This window comes from Heliconius melpomene, chromosome 14, assembly GCF_056956725.1.
Source record: "Heliconius melpomene rosina isolate 202511_hmr_F chromosome 14, ASM5695672v1, whole genome shotgun sequence".
Classification (NCBI taxonomy): domain Eukaryota; kingdom Metazoa; phylum Arthropoda; class Insecta; order Lepidoptera; family Nymphalidae; genus Heliconius; species Heliconius melpomene.
In genome coordinates, this window is record NC_140402.1 from 7,687,169 (window position 1) to 7,709,684 (window position 22,516).

Consider the following 22,516-nt stretch of genomic DNA (forward strand, 5'->3'; position numbering starts at 1 on the left):
ATAATAACCCCAAGGTATAAATGTTCTGCAACTTTTAACGATAACCTACAGTTACAGGTCACTAAATATACTTTTATTAAATTAGTGAATAAATTTTACATTTTTAAATATAAATTATTATAAAAAAAAATACAATTAAAAATATAAAAAATCACTCTTCCGAGGGCGAGACAAGGGTCCAAGCCATCGGTGGCTAGAGCTCCAGAGAGAGGAACCTCCGCACAATACGCGCTGTTTTAAGTAAAACTGCCTTCTGCATCCGGTTCTTGATCCAACAGCTAAGCGATAGCCTCTCAGGTCATCTTATTACGATTCATAAAATTGTGAGATATAATCTCATATTCGTCTAAAATTCTCTTGTGACTTGGAACATATGTGCAGCATTTTTGTTTTTTGATATATCTATCGACGTATTTAAAAGAATTGGGGATGGGAAAGACGCCCACGGCCGAAGGTTCGATCAAATTTAGGCCGAAATCGAAAATTTTGGGCGAAATTACTATTTTTGGGCGAAACTAGCTGAAGTCTGTGACGCGCATTACCGACAACTTTTCCTTCTTACTTGTCTTACTGCTTTATCATAATTTATTTGTTGTCCAAGTAAAATATCTAAAAGCGATTTCTAGTGGAATTTTAAGGAAATTATGACAATATAATAAAATTCCAGGAAATCACAATTGTAGATATAATTAAGAACTTTTATAACTTGAAAATCTCCCAATGGAATACCCCAGAGTCGCTAAGATAATGACATTTACTCATAAAATCGTATATGTTATCGATATCATTATTTTACAAACAAAAAAATATTGCATTTATGAAGATTTATGTGTAAAACTTAAAAACAAATAAGTTTAGATAAGAAAAAATGTATAAAATAAAGTCAGTTGCGGGAACAGCCAAGTAGTAGTCTGGTAGCGATCGAGGCGACAACATGGGGAAATTTGTTTTTATTTTTGTCGGTAAGTAGCTTACATTATTTAAAACTTATAAGTAACAAGTAAATATTTTTAGTATTTAATTTATGTTATTTTTTTGTTTTATCAGCTTCACGCTGTTTCCCGCATTACCATAGCAAGACTTTCCAATGATTTTTGAGGCATTCCCTGTTGATTGGCGGAACTAGACCTTTTTTACTATGGTGGTTTTAATTATTTGGTTTTAATTATTTTAGCAACAATGGCGGGGCTTGCCATGGGGTGGGAATTTACATTCACCGAGTACCAACGGACTGCACTGGGCGACTCTGTGGATCGCGCTTCAATGAAACTTTTAAAGGTAAGCAAAATAAACTTTTTGATACAAAAAATGATAATTACACAAAAGAAAAAATTAGGAACATTAAGACACTCTGTTCCCCACTTTCCATTCAATTTCTGAATCATTATTTATTTATACTCGTATAAAATCTCTAGGAAGTGTATGAGGCATCAACCAACAAGAACGTAGTAGCATCTCCTCTTGGGGTATTGACTCTACTCTCACTATACGCTGCTGGCTCTGAGGGAGAAAACAGAGAAGAGATTATGAAGTTACTCGGATTCACTGATTATAAAGAGGTAAGGACATATTGATGTAATTTTCCTAAAGTAAGTAAATAAATGTCATAAATAAAACTATTTTATTGAGTTGGTTCAAGCATCAAATGAAAAAAGGCTCAGAAATTAATTTCAACAACATTAAATCAACCGGCGAGAGTGAAAATGATGAGAATGCAAGTCTGGTGAAGAAGAAGTTTTTTTCTGGTTCTACTTTTAGCGAGTACCAAACTTATACAAATATCAAGCTCAGCTTACGCCTATATTTTTTTATATTTGATTGACAATTTAACTGTTAATTTTATTTACCTAATAATAACAATCTCTCCAGTAACGCAATATAATCGTTTCATAGTTAGTGCAGAATTCCCCTTGTAAATAGGTACACTAATATAAATATTTTCTCTTTATTTTATTTCAGCTTTTAAAATCTTACAGTGAATTAACCGATAGATTCACAAGAATGGACCCAAGCTACCTCAATTTGGCGAGCAAAGTGTTCGTTTCTAACAAATATTCTTTAAATGATGACTTCTCTAAAACCGCGCGGTCGTTGAACACCGAAGTGGGTAGTATCGACTTTACCCATGCTAAATCTGCGGCTGACATAATAAATGAATGGGTGAGTTTCCATATTTCTTCTCATTGTTCAGAAATAGAAAATATGGAAGAAAAATAGAGTACTTAGTGATATGATTATTGTTATTTACAGTCCTCCAAGAACACTAAAGGGAAGATAAGTCAGCCCATGTCCGCATCTGACATAGACGCGGCGACGGCAGTAGCACTGTTTAATGTTATATTTTTCCAGGTATATTTTTGGTTTATTATATAACTATGAATTTTTTGAAATATTATTTCATAAACGAAGTGCTATTTGCATTTTTAAGACTAAAATTATTCACTGTTTAAGCGCTCTATACAATTAAGTTTTATCGAAGTAATTAAAAGTTGCAATATCAACTGTGTTACAACTTTAAAAAAAAAACTTCTTGGGTGTCCTCAGAAACTTTAAGCAGCTGATCTTCGTATGTAAATATTTTTGCTTAAAATTTACGGCTATTAAAATCTATATACTAAAATAACATACCATGTGGATGTGAATCCAGGGACATTGGCACGTTCCATTCAACGCGAGTGAGACCAAAGAGCAGGAGTTCCATACATCGAGAGGTAAATCTGTGAAGAAACCGATGATGCATCTGCTGCAACCTTTGCGTTATTATAACGATAAGGACATTGGAGCTAGAGTGAGTTGGTCTTTTTATAAACTTCGTCGTTTTGGTTTTTATTTTACTTTTTTTTAACTATATGTTACTAACCTAACCTAACACCTTATTTATTTCTGAGTACACTAGATAAAGTATTGCTATATTAGAAATATCCTGCCTACGTTACGACAAAGTAAAAAGTCTATACAAAATCTAACATCCTATTAAGCCTATCTACCTTTCCAGATGATACAACTACCCTACAAAGAGGATAAGTTCCGCATGATCGTAGTACTTCCAGACAACGTGGAAGGTCTTCCAGAAGTAGTTAGGAAGATATCAGAGAAGGGAATGTTGGAAGATGTCTTCAGAATGCACCCAGTTAATGCTGAAATCGACTTGGACATGCCCAAGTTTGAAATAAAATCGAAACACAACTTCAATGATATTTTGGCAAAGGTAAACCTATATATTTATGTAAATTTAGGTATATGCAAGTATAATATCTAAGTATAAAAATGTATGTTAATACATTAGTATGTTAATACATACAGTTAATTCGTTTACTAATGTAAACGAATCTTTAAGCTTAGTGTGTATTATAAGAGACTTCCTAACTTTACAGTGATCTTACGAATACGTAAAAGATTCCAAAATACTCAATGTAGACATTTAATAAGATCCCTGTTCATATTCAGTTAGTTGTTTAATGTTTTGGTTAAACAAAGCGAACCCTTCAATCAGAATTGTGAACTAATTAAGTATTACATATAATTGTTTATAAAACATAATAACTCTGCTTGTATGTCTTCTCGTCTGAAATAACTCTTTAAAAAAAGAATATTTATAATAACAGGTGGGAGTGTCTAGCATTTTCCACACGCCAGCGACTGGTATAGTAAAAGACCACGGTGTTGTCGTAGACAAGGTCTTCCAGGAGGCCTTTGTTAAAGTAGACGAGGAGGGGGCCACTGCTGGTGCTTTTACAGGTATTTGATTTCATTAACAGTTATGGTCACTCAGCTTCAATGTTTAATTCAGTTCAATTCAAGATGGCTGTCGCCACAAAATGGCTGATTATATTATATTCCTCCTCCACAATCTCTACGGTTTTAGAAAAACTAAACATGTTAAACACTTCATTGAAAATATCACATAAGTAATTCTTCATATTAAATAATAAAATGTAAAAAGAAATAGGTACCCACCTGATTTATATTATAATTAATATGATTGAAGCCAGTTGTGGCGCAGGGAAGCAAAATGTGTGATTGTAAAGTCGACTGTTTGTGGGTTCGATCCCTACTAAAAGAAATAAAATATTTATGTAAATTTACATTTCCAATTCTTCACTCTGGTGTTGAGGTTAAGCGCGGCTTTGAGTTCCGCCACTGAAGGCGCAATGCCTCCGGAATCGCCGGAAAGTGGGGAATGGAGTGTCTTAACTCTAGGTTCCCTCTACCTACCTTGCTGTGTACGTGATACACCATGAAGCAGATTTAAAGCTTCAGAATTTGAAGCAGAATTTTTCCAATTAATATATTCTCAGGTGCGGTTGCTGTACTGTCGTCTTCTCATTCGGAACCACCGCCGCCCATCTCGTTCAAAGTGGACCGGCCGTTCCTTTACGCGATACTGCACGACGATATCATACTGTTTGCTGGAACTTATTCCAGTTAAAAATCTGGTAATTTAAATTACGAATGTATGGAAAGGAACTAAATGTTAAATAAAATTGAAAATTTAGGATTTCAAATTATAAATGCATGGTCTCACTGAAAATTTAATATTATTTCAAAATTATTTTTTTTTGTAAATTATGTGTTTTACTTCTATTTTTTTTTCTGCACTTAATTCTTTGGTTAACAAAGAAGTGGAACAAACATCCATCCTCACAAATTCACATATATAATATTTAGTAAAACTTTTTCTAACTGTGTAAATAATAATTTTAAAAATTATTAAATCACATTTTACTTTTCCTTTTAAATTATATAGAAAAAATGCAATGTTGAGGCAAAGTAGCAATTAGTTACACAAAAGAATAGTTAAGTATATATTTTTCTCTCGAATGGGATTCGAACCTAAATTACTAGTATACTATCATCATTCTTAGTTTGGTAGAAATCAGCTTAATTGCAGACAATAAAGAAATAATAATACACTCTGTATTTTAGTTATAATTTTTATCTGTGTGTTTTTTCACACAGGATTTTGTAAAAAAAACACAATTGTATGTGAAGCTTTATTTAGATTGTTTTTTCCAGTATCAGGACACAGATAACATAAATATAACATGCAGTATAAAAATGGCAGAATACAGTTAATATATGAAGGTACTATTAAAACTAGTTCTACGAATTACTTACTGTGATGTTTTAAAAAAAGAGTTCAGAAAACCTAACTCTACAGCGGCTACGACTTGCTGGCCGTACTGGATCAGGAATATTGACATCTAAATATTACGAAGCTTGTTCGTTTTTTTTTTCTTTTATTATATTTTTTTGATTATTAATATTTATTGCCACAAAATTTTCTATTGCTTTTATGCAACAAGAGACAGCTTTATTTATTTAGAGACATTTTTTTAATTTACGTTACTAATTTAATTTGTAATGGTGTAAATATTTCAAGTAAAATCAACATCCCTATTTATTCAGTTAGTCCCTATTTATACATTTGTTAAGTGTAATTTTTTCCATACTGTTGTAAATGTCATTTAATAACCAGAAGCATTATTAATACGGAATTATAGTAGAAAAAAATAATAATATTTATTTATCAAAATTGTGTCACTAAGTCGTTTTAGATATCACTTGAGTTATCACTTTAAATTTAGTTCTGAATTTAACAAAAAGAAAAAAAAATCATGCAATCACCATTCATCCTTATGCAAGTATAAAGTAACATATATTTAAGGACTAACATTAGGGGCGTAAGAATAGAGAGTAAGGGCGGGTGTTTAGGTTTGTGCCCACCGCAAACTTTTTACTAATATAAAATTAAACCTGTGAAATAAGAAAAAACCTATAAGGAGAACAATAAGTTCAAAACTAAAACAAAGTCACTCTTCAAACATTTCTATATACGCCCATGTTATGACACTATATGACATAAAAACAATTTTTTTTTGAACAATATACATTAATATCTATGAAACTTTTAGAAAACCCAAGATACAAAATTGTCAACATTTAATGATTAATACGTAAAAATAGTAAATTCGTAGATACAATATGAGAGAAATGAGTTCAATTTTAATTCTATATTAACATTTAGATGATAAAATTAGGATAAAATGGGAATGGCAAAATAGTTTGAATAATTAAAAAAAAAACAAAATAATCAAGATATTTTAATAAATAGTAAAATTATAACAAGTAAATTCAATTTAATCAGAATACTAATATTAAATACAATGCATATCAGAGGCAGAGAAAGAGGGATGGGTTTAGAATTGTTACAATTAATTAAAAAATATATATACAAAAAAGGTCAAGAAAGATATTTTATTAAATAGGAATGATTAAAACAAAAAATCTTATTGAATAAATATGAGTGTAAGTTTTGAATACACTACGGTATATGAAGCTATGCTAAAACACCGAAAATCTTATCTTAGTCGATAACGATAAAACAAATATCTTTAAATATATTTTAAATATTTATTAACAATAAAGCACCAGAAAATAAGATTATAAAGTTATAATTTTATTATGTAATTAATTAATAACAATAAAAAATACAGACTATTAAAGTTTAATTACGCTGACATAAAAAAACCTTATAAAGAAATAAAAAAAAGAATCAATCAATTTGAATGAAATTTGAATTAACAACATAACTAAATATATTATACTAAGCATTTATACTATTACTGTATTAAGTTTACGTAAGCCCAAAAACGTTGTTATTGAATAAACAATATAGCGGTGATTATCCGAACTTTGATTAAACTAACGACCGCTTATCCGAACTACTACAACAACTCGTGCTTCTACTCTTTTCTTTTCAATTGCTATGTAATTTCATAGAATATGTTGAGAAATAAAATAAATTTTGCAATGTAAAAGTAAAATTTCTATTGAAAAAAATCGAAACATTATTATATTTATGCACGTATATTTATCTATTTATTATTCAAAGAAATTTATTTTGTTACTTTTATCAGTAAAGATATACACTCTTACAATGGTTTCCGCTTATTTGCTTTCGCGGTTCGTTTATTCGAAAATGTCGGCCATCCAAATGCTCATGTTCCCCAATTAGTTCGGATAATTGACGCTCTGTAGTAACAGTAAAAATCAGAGATAAATATAATTAAATGACAATAATAATAACAGCTTCATAGTAGAGTATAACTGATATATTTTTTTTGTCAAATACAGTAAAACTTCATAGGTGAATTATACAATTCAGTTAACTTAAGCAAAAAACGAATGATACTGCTGAAAATAACTAAAAATAAAAAACATAAAAAAGTAAAATAAGATAACTACCACCTGCTTGGCCAAATGCAGTAAAAGTGAATATATAAGGTAAACTTAAGCCCAAAAGAAAAGAATGATACTGCTGAAAATACCTAAAAATAATAGTAATATTTTTTGATAAAAATAGAAACATAGAATATAACGTCTACTTCTTGGCCAAATGCAGTAAAACTTCGAACGTGTTCTGTTCAGCGTCTAATGATTGTCGGAACAGTTGCGCGTGCTGCCACGACACGGCGCCCGCACCCCCGGAGAGCTGCGCGCGGAGAGTCACAGAGGAGAAATCGCGGGAGAGCACTGCTGCTACTTCTGGAATATTAAATATACAGTGTTTTTGTCATCACCACTTTAAATGAAGACGAAGGTAACACCGCTCAATGCGCAATGTCTCGATAATTGAACGGCACGTTGGGAGTGTTTTAACACTAGGTTCCTTTAGAATATCCTGTCATAAGCGGGATACCGCGTGGAATTAAAAAAAGAGAAAAATATATACATATTCAAAAATATATTATCCAATAATAAAATACTTTCGACTTTACATTCTTACTTGATCGATATGAATTAAACACGCAGAGAATTTAAATATCTTAGAAATTTAGATATCTATTAAAAATCAAATATATTGCAGCCAACTTATAAATACGTAAGAAAGATTTAATTTCAAATTTAAAATATTAATTATTCAAATTTACATTTTCAATAAACATTTTTTAAATTAGATGGAAAATAAGCTTACCTCCTAGTTCGACGGGTATACACGCCTCGCCATCGAACTGCACCGTCCATTCAATACAACCACTCTCGTATATAGCTGATACCAATTTAATCGACAGGGATTTGAACACCGTACTATCACCCGTCGCTGAGAAACGCCATTCGATTGTACCTGTTGGATCTCCTTCTGTAACGAGAAAAAAGATAATTATTTACTATTAGAAAAGACAGACAATGTAGGGATGTTAATAAATTTATAAAATATATGAACTTTAAATACAGAAAAAATCAAGCTATATTAGATATTAATTTCAGCTGGATACCTATACGCGATCTCGAGAAAATGGTCTTGACAGACGGACAACACAGTAATCCTTTAAGGACTCCGTTTCTTGCCTTTGAGGTATGGAATTTTAAAAAGATTAAAAGCTTTATTGACAATAAAATAAAACACCAAAACAACCAACCTGTCCTGGCCAAATACGTCTGTTGCCAGTCAGCCTCTACCTTCCTGAACATGTTGTGGTAGACGTGAACGCCGTTGGACCACTTGCTGATGCGTGCCGTCTCAGCACCGTTAGTGTACACTTGGTACACGTCAGTGGCGGTGTGGTAACGGACCGCGTGGTCTCCTACACGCGAGAACTCGAACGTGTGACCGGCTTGCTTGCGACCCACTTCGCCTCTTTGTTCACGCCACTCACGAGAACCCGAGAGGCGACCGTGTGATTCGTAGTCTGAGGGTTTCCTATTAAAAATAAATATATAGTAGGGTATACAAAGGGTTAAAATCTCGAGTCATTGCATGTTGAGTGGCAAAACACAACACCGCGCTATGCCCTGTGTTACCAAACCGATAAAATGAAAATATTAATTGATATATAATGCCCCTGCGCGCACGACAGCCTAACTATAATTACTTTCATTTTTTAGCTTCACGCTAGCATACCAGGGTTGGCAAAGAAACCTAGTGTTAAGACACTCCATTTTCCATGCACGGCTGAATATTAGAGACATTGTGCGCTAAACGGAGAAAAAGAAAAGTTAAATGATCAGAGCGCTTAGACGGAAAATAAGATTCGAGCTACATTAAAAAATATATTAATATATTTTTTTTACTTGAAGTCAAACATATTAAGAATAAAGTCTTTTACCATACTAGTTTCTCTCTAAAAAAAGAGAAAAAAAAAATAGTTTGTGAGGTCTGAGCTGAGCTTTGCATTTGTGTGAGTGTTCATATATATTAGTGTAAGTGTGACAATCACTTACTTGGCCTAAGCCGCTTTATACACTACACTTCTTGTACTGATGCATGACAGCATCATATATTGAATTCTTCATATTTTATTTTAGAGTTAGATTTATTAAAAGAAAAAAATAAAGTTGCCCTAGAAGCAATGCAAGAATAGAAAAATGTACGTGATCAAGCAACAAAAAAAAATCGTGATCACAACTTAAAGATTTAACGGCACAAATTATTATTAACTCCAAAGACAATTCAGATGAGAATAAACATTATGAGAATACCTATAATTTGTTTTATTTTTTACTTTTCTCAACTTAAGCCTCGCAAACTACACTAGAACCTCACCGTTCTATCATCAAATCGACCAATTCTTTGACAGTGCGAGAAGCAAGGTAGTTCCGTCTTGCCGACGACAGTTGGGCGTGTCGGTGCGCACGCAACGCTAGTATAGTGTTGAGGAGTTCCACCTCGGACGCTTCTGTCCGACGTTTTAGTACCTGGTGGGACATTATTGACATCATTTTAAACAATCTACAGTACGGTCGACGAGTCGAGGAAGCCCTAAAGTTAGGAGAAAATAACCGCCGGCCGCCAGAGACAAAATAAAAAAAGTAAATAAATCCTAAAATCTAATCTTCGCAGCCATCTATAGCTCAAAGCAGCATATTGTTAATTGTAATTAACCAAGCTTTTGTAAGAATTTACGAAATTATTTATAAATAAAATGTATTGTCAGTCGGATAGTAAGCTATGATATAATTAAACATTAATTTTTCACATAGCAGAGTAGGCAGAGGGAAGCTGGGAACCTAATGATAAGATACTCCATTCCCATTATCCCACCGACTGATTATACAATAAAAATAAAAAAAGTGCATTTGCCTCCACTAACCTCCTTATGATTAGTTGTATACCTCCAAGTGACATCTTGAATGTCGTCGCGTGAAAACGCTATCACATAGCTGAGGGACTTCCCCCACCCGTGAGTATACATTAGCGGCGTGTCAATGACGCCCTCGCAGGGATCCACGTGAAGCCACCTGTTTGAATCGTAGTCGAATATCTGTAGAGAATATTAATTCATTTTAAGCTTCATCCCATATATACAAGGGAAACCAAGTGAAGAATAGTGGTAAGACGTTACAATCCCTACACACTGCTTAATTTTCGAGACATTGCTCGTTAAGTCACGAATATTAGTACTTACCGCTCTAAAACTAAACAAGACAATGTATTCAAAGCAAATAAATAAAAATATGAAATATTTAATTTAGTTGACTGTTAATCGAACCCACAACCAGTCACATTTACAGCCACACCCTCGCACCCCTGTGCCACGACTGGCCCCGATCAACAACAGCACACTCACCTCGCACCACACGTGATCGGTTTCATCGTGCACGTAGCGCGTGTCGTAGCCGAGCGCGCGGCACAGCAGCGTGAAGCAGTTGGCCCACTCGCCGCAACGACCGCGGCGCGTGCGCAGCAACGTGGCGGGGGAATTGTATCGGGGGAAATGAGCACCTTTTGGACACTTTTTGCATTTATACACCTAAGAAATTGTGTTAGATTAAAAATTAAAATTAAGTAATAATCAACTTTACCTTGTATCCTGCACACAGCAGAATAGACAGAGGGAACCTAGTGTTAAGACATTCCGTTCCCCACTTTCCGCCGAATTCTGGATACATTGCGTGTTTGTTTAGGGGTGGAACTCAATTGACTGTAATTAAAAATTAATTCACAAATAATTGAGAAATCAAAGAACATATATAAAAAAAATAGTTGTCTAATATAGAAATAAAGGAGAAGGTACTTTGCAGAAGTCAGTTAATAAAGGGGAATTGTGGACAAAAATATTTAATTGCACTTTTTGCAGAAGTCAACTTCACAACTATCTACCAGAGCAGGGAAATAAGAACGGAGCTGCAAAATAAATTAATAAAATTAGTCACTTTACCTCCAAGTTACAGGATTCTGTTTCCGCTTGCATAGTAGAGTGACAAGCAAACTCAGTAGGTCCACCGCAATTCTCACACGCTGGTTTATCGACCCATGAAAAGAATTTGAACTTAAACCACCCTAGTAACTCTATTAAGAGAGCTAAGTCAAATGACAAGTCTTCTTCTTTGGTTTCACCTGTTTTAAAAGATAAAATTATGACATTGAAAGTGTTTAATATTAATTATATTTTATACCTCCACGAGATCTCTAGACAAATGATCTTGTCAGATGTACAGATCGACAATTAACCAAACTTATAAGGTTTGAGGTTTTTCTACATTTTCCCACTATGGAAGACAAAGTGGGAAAGTTGAGGCCATCGTGACACAAGGGGCACAAGGGTAAGACTGTAACGCAACGGTTGTGGGTTCGAATCCCAGAAGCTTCTTGGGAGAATGACTTATTATTTATTGACATTTTCATTTCTTCCCATGGCATTGAGTTCCGCCACTCAAAGGGCAATACCTCTGAAAATTTGGCAAAATTCTTGGGGAACAAAGTATCTAAACACTAGATTACCTCTGCCTACCCTGCTATATGTGTACCCTGATACAATGTGAAGCTTATTATTTTTTTTGATTTTATTTTTGTAATGTTACTTTTTTACAAGTAACATTGTACAGGTCAGCTTTAAGTACATACCCATTTTAATCTTTTTTTGACGATCTCTCATTCTTTCAATGGCCATTGACTGTAGAGTGACTAATGGGATTTGCTCTCTGGCCATCTCTAGTAGGTCATCATCTTCATATCTGAGCATATCATTGAATAGTGTTCGTATTCTTATCAAAAATGGATTCATTTTTACCTAATGAGTAAAAAATATGATAATAGAAAATATTTTTAATATAAGACTCACATTAAAAATCGAAGAATCTGTGCCTCTTAAAAGCAGTCTAATTACTCTTACTGCTTAAACTTTCTTTGTATAAAGCTACATCAAAATGAATATATACTAACTAAACCTCTCTTAAAAAGTATTTAACATGTATAATATTTCAAACATTTGAAAACAAACACTTACTTGGATAAAAGATGGAACTAGCTGTTGTTTTTTTCTTTTTGTATTTGTACCAGGAATGCCAGAATATGCAGTTCTCAGATTTTTTAAAGGTCCACAGCAAAGTGTCAGTTTTCTTTCTATAGCTGCTTGAGACATTCTTAGTCTACTTAAAGTTAATTGTTTCGGATATGTAAATTTGTTATCCATCTAAAATTGATACATTATTTGTAATTTTAACTTCAAATTTTCATATAATAAATTGAGAAGAAATTAGTATTTAATAACTTACCAGCATTAACCCTATGTATTTTAGATAATCGGTGAAAGGTTGACATCTTAGATATCCTTTTAGGATATCACTCCTGATTGTTCTCAGTTCATTTTCGTGGGGGTTGTCTAAAATTTGATTGATAAAATGCAACAGCTCTTGAAGTAGCTCGTAAAATGTATCCGCGTCTTTTATATTTTGTTCTACTAAAGCTAATCGTGCCATATCCTCCATTTTGTCGATTTTATATTGTATTATTGATTTGGAATGTTATAAAAAGGAATTATTTATTTATTAACGCAGTGGTAATTTATGTCATGTTTTACACTTGTCAATTTTATTCAATATTGGATTGTCATTTTTATTTGTCAGTTCTTTGAGTACAGTTCAGAAATCAGCTGCATTTTGAAACTTCAGAAAAAAATTACAGTATAATCATGGGCGTAGAAAAGGGAGGGGGCGGGTCATTTGTGCCCACCCCAGAATTCTCACCAATAAAAAATTATGTCAGCAAAGTTAAAAAAATTATATACATAAAAAATCAGTTTGAAACTAAAGTGAAAACCCCCACCCTTCTGGGTCTTATTTCTCTAGATACGTCCATGTAGTATAAATAAATGTAGCCGTATATTATTATTTAGTATTATTAATTATAACATTAAAATAAATAGTAAGTTCATATGATTTCTTTTTCAAAAGACATAAACACCAATTCAGTACAGTACCGCTATTACCATGGATACAATAATAAAAACAATACATAATACCTAAATAATATTCGAAATGCGAAAACACTCAGCATTTGAAAAAGCACAAAATGAAGGTATTTAATTATAAAAAGTATAACGAAAGTAAACATTATTTCCCGTTTCCCGGAATCTAGTGGTAAGGTTCCATAAGCCACATTAAGTTTATATTTAAGTCATAAAGCTTCACTTTGTAGGTATCTCGCATATACCCAGGGTAGGGAGAGAGAAACTAAGTGTAGAGATACTCTGTCCCCCCCCACTTTCCGCGGAATGAAGTGGCGGTACTCAACGCCGAGCTTTTGATTAGGAATATTTGTTAATAATAATCCATTTCTAGATTTTAAATATGGGTCACGTAACTGGTTATTGCATGCACGATTCGTGCGAGGTGAACATGTGCAGTGTGTGGAGCTCGCAGAAGATTTACAGAAGCAAACAAATAATACGCATAGATATGCATACTTTATAAAGGTAGATCAAATTTAATATCTAATCTATTGTAAGTTTTTCTATTATAAAAGTCTGAAATCGGAATTATAAGCATATTTTTTAAAATATAATATAGAGTGTACCTTCAGGTACACGCTGTATCCCTCATGATTTTATTTTAAATATTTTATTTTGTAAAATAGGGTGCAGTTTTAGCAGACGCAGGAAGATTGCAAGAAGCGGTTGATAAGTTCCACAGCTGCATCAGATTACATCCTCAAGACCCTGAGCCCTTAAAACAAGTAGCAAAATGTTTGTTAGTATTAGAAAAATAGAGCACGGTTATTTTCTGATTTATTATTGTAGCTTAGTGACAACACATCTCAACAGCGTTAGCGGAGAATAAACCTGTTCCCAGTGTGGTAGTAGGTTCAATCTACGCTCGGAGAAACATTTTGTAAAAGGCATTTATTTGTTTTCTGTTATGAAAAAATGATTGAAAATGTAAAAATTTTGGTTACAATCATAAATAAGTATTCAATTTAACAAAGAAAGCACTTTAGATCAGACTTCAAATCTTTTAATATATATAATACCCGTAGATATCGTCAGGGACGGTTTCAATTGGCATACGAGGCATATTTGGAAGCAGACAAGATATCCAAACATCCCGATCCTGAGATTTACTGTGGCTTAGGTAAGTTTTCCGAACCGAAATTTGCTTGTTGGGAGAGACGTACGTAATCACTGCACAAAAATACAGAAGTTGTTATTTATCACAATCCTTTAATAGACATATACTTAATTTTAAACTTTTACATATTATTTTGTTTTCGATTTTTTTTTATATATATCAGTTTTGTGCCCGTAGCTGAATGTGCATCTACTCTGGGAACGGGGGGTGTGGATTGGGCGCGCGCGGCGCTTCCAGGTGGTGGGGAACGAGCTGCCGCCTTACTGGCGAAATTGCTGCTAGCTACTGGAGATGTAAACGGCGCCTTGGCTGCTTACGATCATGCTTTGACGTAGGTTTAGTTTAATTAACAATAATATATATTTTGTTTTGTAATATCACACAAATATAATTCTTATAACATTACAGTTTTAACAAAAAAATTACATGTAAGAGAAGATTCTTTAAAAATATTAAATTATCTTTATTTATATTACCGTAATTTTTTTTATAATAAACAATAAAACTTTCAGTATCCATTCCTGTGGTGCTGACACACTAGCTGCAGCAGGAACCCTCTGTCTCAAAGCTGGTGATCCTCGACGTGCCTTCCAACTCCTGGGAGAGGCTCTATCTCAACAGCCAACGCAGCATTCTGCAGCCTTAGCCTTGGCCGCCATGATGTTGGAACACAGAGACGTAGATGCGGGTCTAGCAAGACTTAAAGCGGCGTTGAGTGCTCATCCTACTTGTGTAGCTGCTCATTCCAATTTGGGATTAGCTTTGTTGAGTAAAAAAAAATTTGTTGCTGTAAGTTATTTTCTATTCTTTCTTATTTTTCTTGTTCCCGAATATAGATAGGCAGAGAGAGCCTAGTTAAAACATTCCGTTCTCTACTTTCTGCCGAATTTTCCCTTTAAACATTTGTATAAAAATAATTGTTATATCAATTAGCTTTGTCTAAGTATAAATTGGATAAATAATATGTTAATTCTCTCTCTACCAGGCTATAACGTGTCTGCAGCGCGCGTCGTGGACGGCGCCGCTGAGCGCGCGCGCCGCGCACAACCTCGGCCTCGCCATGCTGCAGTGCAAGCGCCCCGCCACCGCTTTCTGCAGGCTTGCAGGTGCTGCTGCACTACGGACTCATCCTCATACTGTAAGATATTTTTTGAAACACGACGAGTACGCTCTACTGGAGACTTTTACACTCTTCGTCACCATTAGGCTCTCAAACGGTTTGACCGATTGAGATGAAAATTTGCATATTTATAGATATGATCACGTAGATGGTTTTAGGCGAAAAAAAACTAAAAATTCAAAAATTCATTTCTCGCTTCGCTCAACGAGTCAAAATTGAGGTCCAGTTCGCGCCCCTAGTATAAATTCCTTTTTTATTCATATGGAATAGGCGGTTAAGACACTCCACTCTCGTTTTAAAAAAATGGAGACATTGTGTTTAGGATGAGGAGACGATGAGTGAAAGGGAGAGATAAGTGAAATATTATTTTATTAAGTGGGCTTGATCCAGCCCACAAGGCAATTATGAATTTGAATATTCACCACGATCACAAAACAACCAGGAGCATGCGTGTAGAGGTGACTGACTGGAGAAATTTTACTAACAAAATTAGCCCTAAAAAAAAAAAACGTTTACACGAATAAATTGTATTTTTAGATACGCTAATGCTAAAGACAATATCATGAATTCTGTATAAAAATTACCACTACGGGGTTTAAAATATTTCAAGGTACTCTTGGACGGTCGGTTTCCAAGAGTCGCGGGTTCAAATGCCGCTACATAATTTTTTTTGTATGTAAAATATAAAAAATATTTTTCTTTCCTAAATCTGGAATAGCCAAGCAATCTGCCACTTTATCTACATCTCGCCTCCCTTTACGATTTTAAAAATCCATGAAAGAATTTCGACATACTAGTTTAACTTGTTATAGGGATTGAACTCCATTTTCTTAGTCGGGTAATTTTGGTAGTTTCTATGTAGGTACTTATAAAATTTTATAATAATAAAATAATGATTCTTATAATACTACTGACAGGTGCTACTAATAGCAATAGCTCTAGAACGTCTAGGAGACAGTCGGGCAGATGCTGCCTACCAACGAGCTTGTGACCTCGCTACGCAAGATCCTCTTCTCAGGATCAACTTAGCTGCAAGACACGCGAGGGTCGGAAGGTTATCTGATGCTGTTCTGGAGACCAAGATTGTGGAGCTCATCTTACAGAGGGATCCGGATGCACAGGTTTTGTTACTTATTAGTATAATACACCTGAATTTGCGTAGCAAAGCGCGGCGTTTAGTTCCGCCGAAGACCAAGGATTTACACTAGGATTAACACTAGGTTCTCCCTGCCTACCCTGCTGTGTGCGGGATACAGCGTAAAGATGATTTATTTTTATATTTATTATTATTATTAACCTATTATGCACAAACAAGTTTAAGTTTGACTTCTAAAATAAAATCATTTTCAGTTATCGAGTTCATTAGCGACACTTGTATCACTACTACGAGAAGCTGGAGCCACAGAAGAGTCAATCAGTGAAAATACCACTAATGTGGATGAAAATGTTGGCACCTCGGAAATGGAACCCGATGAAGTTTAGTCAACCAGATAAAGCATTATAGAGTAATTTCAATTAAAATCGAATCTTACTTCATTTTTAATATCTGTATAATTTTATTAAGTAGGTACAGAAGATATGCAAGAATTATTTTATAACACATAAAGAATAAAGTAAAAAAAATCAAAACCGAATAATGAATGCAGATTACATTAAAATAAACAAATAATTTCTAAAATATTTTTTTAATTATGAATCAATATACAATTTTATAATTAAATTTTCAGTGATGAGAAAATTTTCAATTTATCCATTTAGTTCCATACATTTGTAATTTTAATTACAAAGTTTTTAACTAGAATAAGTTCCAGCAAACAATATGATATCGTCGTGCAGTATCGCGTAAAGGAACGGCCGGTCCACTTTGAAGGAGATGGGCGGCCGCGGCCTCGAGATAGATGACATCGGTACCGCTACCAAACCTGGGAAATAAATTGATAATCAGCTTCACGCTGTATCCCGTCCACAGCAGGGTAGGCAGAGGGAACCTGGTGTTAAGATACTCCGTTCTCCACTTTCCGCCGTATTCTGGAAGCATTGCGTGTTGAGTGGCGAAGCTCAATGTCGCGCTTTGCCTCGACACCAGAGCGAAGAAATGAAAATATAAATTTAAGTATATATATTATATTGATTATAAAGAAGGTAATTGTTAATAAAGACATAAAGAGGTTGGCGGGAAGCGGATGGGTCCGAAAAGCAGAGGATCGAGTGTGGTGGCGAGAATTGGGGAAGGCCTGTCCAAAAGTGGACAAAAGATGGCTGTTGATGATGATGATGATGATGATGATGAATTGTTAATAAGTTTTATTATTAAATCTGAAACATTATCGGATATTGGTGTTTAATATTAGATTTGTAAAATTTTCTAAAACCGTAGACGGAATTGTCGTAGAGAGACTGTTTTTGCTGTTTTTCTATTTCAATATTTCAATCAAATACCTGTAAAAGCACCAGCAGTGGCGCCCTCCTCATCAACTTTGACAAAGGCGTCTTGGAAGACCTTGTCTACTACAATACCGTGGTCTTTTACTATACCAGTCGCTGGCGTGTGGAAAATGCTAGACACTCCCACCTGTATAAATATGCAATGTTTATTTAATATTTTTAAAGAGTTATTTCCAACTTTTATATTTTCATTTCTAAAAAGTGATAATGATAACTATTTCATACTTAATAAGTGAATTAATTGACAACAGTTACTAAACAACTGGCTGGCAATTGAATACAAAAAGCTTAAAGGTTCGTTAAACACCAGCTTAAAGGTTCGTTTACTCATATATATGTATTAAAATTTAGATATACCTAAATTTACAAAAATGTATAAAGGTTTACCTTTGCCAAAACATCATTAAAGTCATGTTTCGATTTTATTTCAAACTTGGGCATGTCTAAGTCCACTTCAGCATTAGCTGGATGCAATTTGAAGACATCTTCCAACATTCCCTTCTCTGATATCTTCCTAACCACTTCTGGAAGACCTTCCACGTCGTCCGGAAGTACTACGACCATTCGGAATTTATCTTCTTTGTAGGGTAGTTCTATCATCTGGAAGAATAGATAGGCTTAATAGTATGTTACATTTTTTATAGATATTTTACTTTGTCTTGACGAAACCGAAATAAACACAACAACTAACTTTATAAAATTCAACTCACTCTAGCTCCAATATCCTTATCCTTATAATAATGCAAAGGTTGCAGCAGATGCATCATCGGTTTCTTCACGGATTTACCTCTCGATGTATGGAACTCCTGCTCTTTGGTCTCACTCGCGTTGAATGGAACGTGCCAATGTCCCTGGATGTTGATATAATTTTATTTTAGTATATTATAGATTTAAATAGCATTAAATGTTTTTTTTAAATTATTTATATATGAATATATATAGCTCAGTTGTGTAGAAGCTTAGCTCTAAGAGTACGCCCACGTAGTAGGCCATTTTGTAGGGATTTTCAATAATTTTGTAAAATTTAATGTAAGAAAGATTACAAAAAAATAATAGTTATGTAATCAATATTTTCACCTACCTGGAAAAATATAACATTGAACAGTGCGACGGCCGCCGCCGTGTCTATGTCAGATGCAGTCATGGGGTGACTTATCTTCCCATGAGTGTTCTTGGAGGACTGTAAATAACAATCGTCATGTCATTAAGTTAATAGTACTAGTACTGTTACAGTACTTTACTTACTAGTACTGTACATTTCTCATATTTCCTAATTATGAGTAATCACATGAACGGGGCCGTCGTGAATCAGGGGCACAAGCGTGCGACTGTAAACTCAACTGTTGTGGATTCCATTCTCATTCGGGGAAAAAAATATTTTCTACTTTCATTTCATTGCTTTGGTAACGAGGTAAAACACGGCGTAGAGTTCCGCCACTCAACACGCAACGCCTCAAGGCCTCTGAGAAAATTGGGTAACGGAATGTCTTAACGTAAAAAAGTAACGGAGATATGGAAACTCACCCATTCGTTTATTATGTCAGCCGCTGATTTAGGATGGGTAAAGTCGATACTACCCACTTCGGTGTTCAACGACCGCGCGGTTTTGGTGAAGTCATGATTTAAAGAATATTTGTCCGAAACGAACACTTTGCTCGCTAAATTGAGGTAGCTTGGGTCCATTCTTGCGAATCTATCGGTTAGTTCACTGTAAGATTTTAAAAGCTGAAATAAAATGAAAAATATTTTTTTATTAGTGTGTCCATAGTTCATACTGGGTATGTTTTTTTATCTAGAATGTTATCTCCTACAGGGCAAGTATACACTAAGAATCTAGTGAAAAGTCACCTTTGTTTTCCATTCTCTATTAAGCCTAATATTTAAATTTACATAACGTAGTTTTTGCCAAGTGAAAAGCCAGTTACTTTTTATTGTATCCAATTTAAAACCTAAACCATTTTTATGGTCAGTTAATATAAGCTTGAATGAAGAGACGATCATACCCTGCTTCTCCTAATTGAAATGCCCGAAGCGATAGTTCAAAAAATTTTAGTAACCACTAGTATGTAATTCAGGCTTCTTACCTCTGTGTAATCAGTGAATCCGAGCAACTTCATAATCTCTTCTCTGTTTTCTCCCTCAGAGCCAGCAGTGTATAGTGTGAGTAGAGTCAATACGCCAAGAGGAGATGCCACTACGTTCTTGTCGGTGGATGTTTCATACACTTCCTGGAGATTTTATGGAACATTCGATTTTGTTATAAAAAATAAAAATAATATCTTCACGGGAGAAGGAAACCGTGGCGCAGTAGTCAGATGTTTTATATATAAGTAGGTACGTCTTTTCACAACTATTTCAAATTGTGACGTTTTCTGGAATTCTATTGTACAGAACTTTGTTCCTATTACTAGTATATACATTACTGATTTTGGTAAAATCTTTAATTAATACTTTTCTTAACGTAATATTTTCAAAAAGAAAAGACAACTGTCAATATATTATTATCTTTAAATTTTTGCCTTAATGAATCTTTAGGACCTACTCGTAAGTTAGGTACATTATTTTGATTGCACGAATATCTCGGTTCTTCAAGCAAGACAAAAATATTTAAATGCAATGCTCCAAAATGGGGAACGGAGTGTTTAAACACTAGGTAGGTACTGTCTGTCTACCCTGATGTGTGCGTGATGCGCCATGAAGCTTATTAATTAAATACAAATTCCTATAAATCTCTAGATATTAAAAAGCATATTTTGCTTACCTTTAAAAGTTTCATTGAAGCGCGGTCCAGAGAGTCGCCCAGTGCAGTCCGTTGGTAGTCGGTGAATGTAAAGTCAAACCCCATGGCAAGCCCCGCCATTGTTGCTAAAATAATTAAATAAAGACTTGATAATTAAAATTTACTTTATTATAATTAATTATTCTAATTTCCAATACATTTGTAGTACATTTCGTAAAAAATTAGTGCATACTTAAGTTTGCTCATTTTTAGGGTCCCGTACCTTTTAAGAAAATAAGAAACCCTTATAGGTACCCCCTTATCATCAGTATCATTATTGTCCGCCTGTCTGTATGTTTGTCTGTTTTTCTAGAGTCTTTATCTCAAGAACGCTTGGAGATATCGACTTGACATTCAAACCACACTCAGATCTACGGTCCCTTGATATCCTGAAGAAATTTTGATGAAAGTAATATTTTTAATGTTATATTACTGTGTTAAAATATCATTAAATAATTATTTACGTTTTTTAAACAAATAATATAAAAATAAAATATTTGTATAAGTTGACCTTATTAATTTCTCATAAATCTTAAATATAAAAAATAATACTTACCTAAAAGAATAACAAATTTCTCCATGTTGTTACCTCGATCGCTACCAGGATACTGCTTGGCAGTTCCCACAATTGGCTACATTTTATATATTTTTTCTTATCTATACTTATTTGTTTTTTTTAGTTTTACCACAGATAAATCTTCGTGGAACCAATAATGTATTTGTTTGTGAATTCATTATATCTACAATGTAGATAATATTATTTTAGTAGCTCCAGGTTCCCCAGCGGATTTACCCAATTTCAAGGTATAATTTTTGCCGCTCTTACCATCACAATTATCAATTCCTTTAAAATTGCACTAGATATCGCTTTTGAATATTTTTCTTGGAATATACATAAGATAAATAAGGAGGAATCATCGGTACAATTAGGTATACCTATGTCACAGAATAGAAAACTGCCGTGCAAAAATATTAAACGTTGCAATAATAATATACTTATCTATATCTATATATATATAAAAGGACTTGTCCTCACTGACTGAGGTAAGACGCACGCACAGCCGTAACCGCTGTGCGTAGAAACATGGAATTTGGACAGATGTTTACTTTCGTAATCTGGACATCCACTAAGAAGGGATTTTGAAAAATTTTAACCCTAAAGGGGTGAAATAGGGGTTCAAAGTTTGTATGGAAAAAAATTTAAATCGGCACCGATTTTTATAAAATTTGAAATTTAGATTTTTAAAAGCATTTAATTGAACACGTGTTTCATCATTTTCTAGAATTCTCCCCCTAAGGGTGCAAATAAGGGGTTGAAAGTTTGTATGGAATAATTCTTAAATCGCCACCGATTTTTATAAAATTTGAAATTTAGACTCTTAAACATATTTCATTGAACACATTGGTTTCATAGGTTATTAGAATTCACCCCTAAATACGCAAGCGAAGTTGCGCGCGTCCGCTAGTATTATATATTACTTTACTTTAACATTTTCAGTTTATTAAGTTTGTAGTAGTAACAAATAAATTGAGGCCGTCGTGGCGCAGCGGCACAAGGGTGTGACTGTAACGCGACGGTTGTGGGTTCGATCCCCACTCGAGGAAGTGAAATATTTATTTACGTTTATATTTCCATTTCTTCGCTCTGGTGTCGAGGTAAAGCGTGGCGTTGAGTTCTGCCACTCAAAACGCAATGCCTTGATAAATTCGGCAGTGTCTTAACACTAGGTTCCCTCTGCCTACCCTGCTATGTGCGGGATACAGCGTGAAGCTGATAGAAAAAACCTAATAATTGAAATTATTACCAATCTTTTGGATTGGCG

At 34.0% G+C, this 22,516-nt stretch overlaps 4 protein-coding genes across 5 annotated transcripts; 2 read left to right on the forward strand and 2 right to left on the reverse strand.

The window, feature by feature from the left end:
* Positions 1-825: 825 nt before the first annotated feature.
* Positions 826-4,759, forward strand: LOC146532250 (antichymotrypsin-1-like). The gene is made up of 9 exons (XM_085197277.1): positions 826-962; positions 1,175-1,278; positions 1,416-1,559; positions 1,960-2,160; positions 2,251-2,349; positions 2,648-2,788; positions 2,996-3,208; positions 3,606-3,738; positions 4,299-4,759. Exons 1-9 carry the CDS (start codon positions 935-937, stop codon positions 4,427-4,429), a joined length of 1,194 nt encoding a protein of 397 aa, XP_085053403.1. The 5' UTR covers positions 826-934; the 3' UTR covers positions 4,430-4,759.
* Positions 4,760-6,088: 1,329 nt separating this feature from the next.
* Positions 6,089-12,833, reverse strand: Pngl (N-glycanase Pngl). Its single transcript, XM_085197242.1, has 10 exons — positions 12,499-12,833; positions 12,231-12,416; positions 11,849-12,014; positions 11,163-11,341; positions 10,572-10,754; positions 10,095-10,265; positions 9,548-9,699; positions 8,424-8,704; positions 7,979-8,143; positions 6,089-7,548 (listed from the first exon to the last, which is right to left on the reverse strand). Exons 1-10 carry the CDS (start codon positions 12,709-12,711, stop codon positions 7,385-7,387), a joined length of 1,860 nt encoding a protein of 619 aa, XP_085053368.1. The 5' UTR covers positions 12,712-12,833; the 3' UTR covers positions 6,089-7,384.
* A 334-nt stretch (positions 12,834-13,167) lies between these two features.
* BBS4 (Bardet-Biedl syndrome 4) lies at positions 13,168-16,974 on the forward strand. The gene is made up of 9 exons (XM_085197353.1): positions 13,168-13,300; positions 13,564-13,697; positions 13,859-13,971; positions 14,258-14,352; positions 14,527-14,680; positions 14,862-15,138; positions 15,335-15,487; positions 16,387-16,590; positions 16,820-16,974. The coding sequence occupies exons 1-9, from the start codon at positions 13,261-13,263 to the stop codon at positions 16,949-16,951; spliced, it is 1,302 nt and encodes a 433-aa protein (XP_085053479.1). The 5' UTR covers positions 13,168-13,260; the 3' UTR covers positions 16,952-16,974.
* A 144-nt stretch (positions 16,975-17,118) lies between these two features.
* LOC146532253 (antichymotrypsin-1-like) lies at positions 17,119-21,427 on the reverse strand. Of its 2 annotated transcripts, none has more exons than XM_085197355.1 (9): positions 21,250-21,427; positions 20,676-20,779; positions 19,999-20,142; positions 19,439-19,639; positions 18,996-19,094; positions 18,625-18,765; positions 18,302-18,514; positions 17,909-18,041; positions 17,119-17,391 (listed from the first exon to the last, which is right to left on the reverse strand). In XM_085197355.1, exons 1-9 carry the CDS (start codon positions 21,272-21,274, stop codon positions 17,261-17,263), a joined length of 1,191 nt encoding a protein of 396 aa, XP_085053481.1. In that variant the 5' UTR covers positions 21,275-21,427; the 3' UTR covers positions 17,119-17,260. The 2 variants fall into 2 exon arrangements, with proteins under 2 accessions (XP_085053481.1, XP_085053482.1); XM_085197356.1 differs by lacking the exon at positions 21,250-21,427 and adding an exon at positions 20,917-21,082.
* Between the last annotated feature and the right edge of the window lie 1,089 nt (positions 21,428-22,516).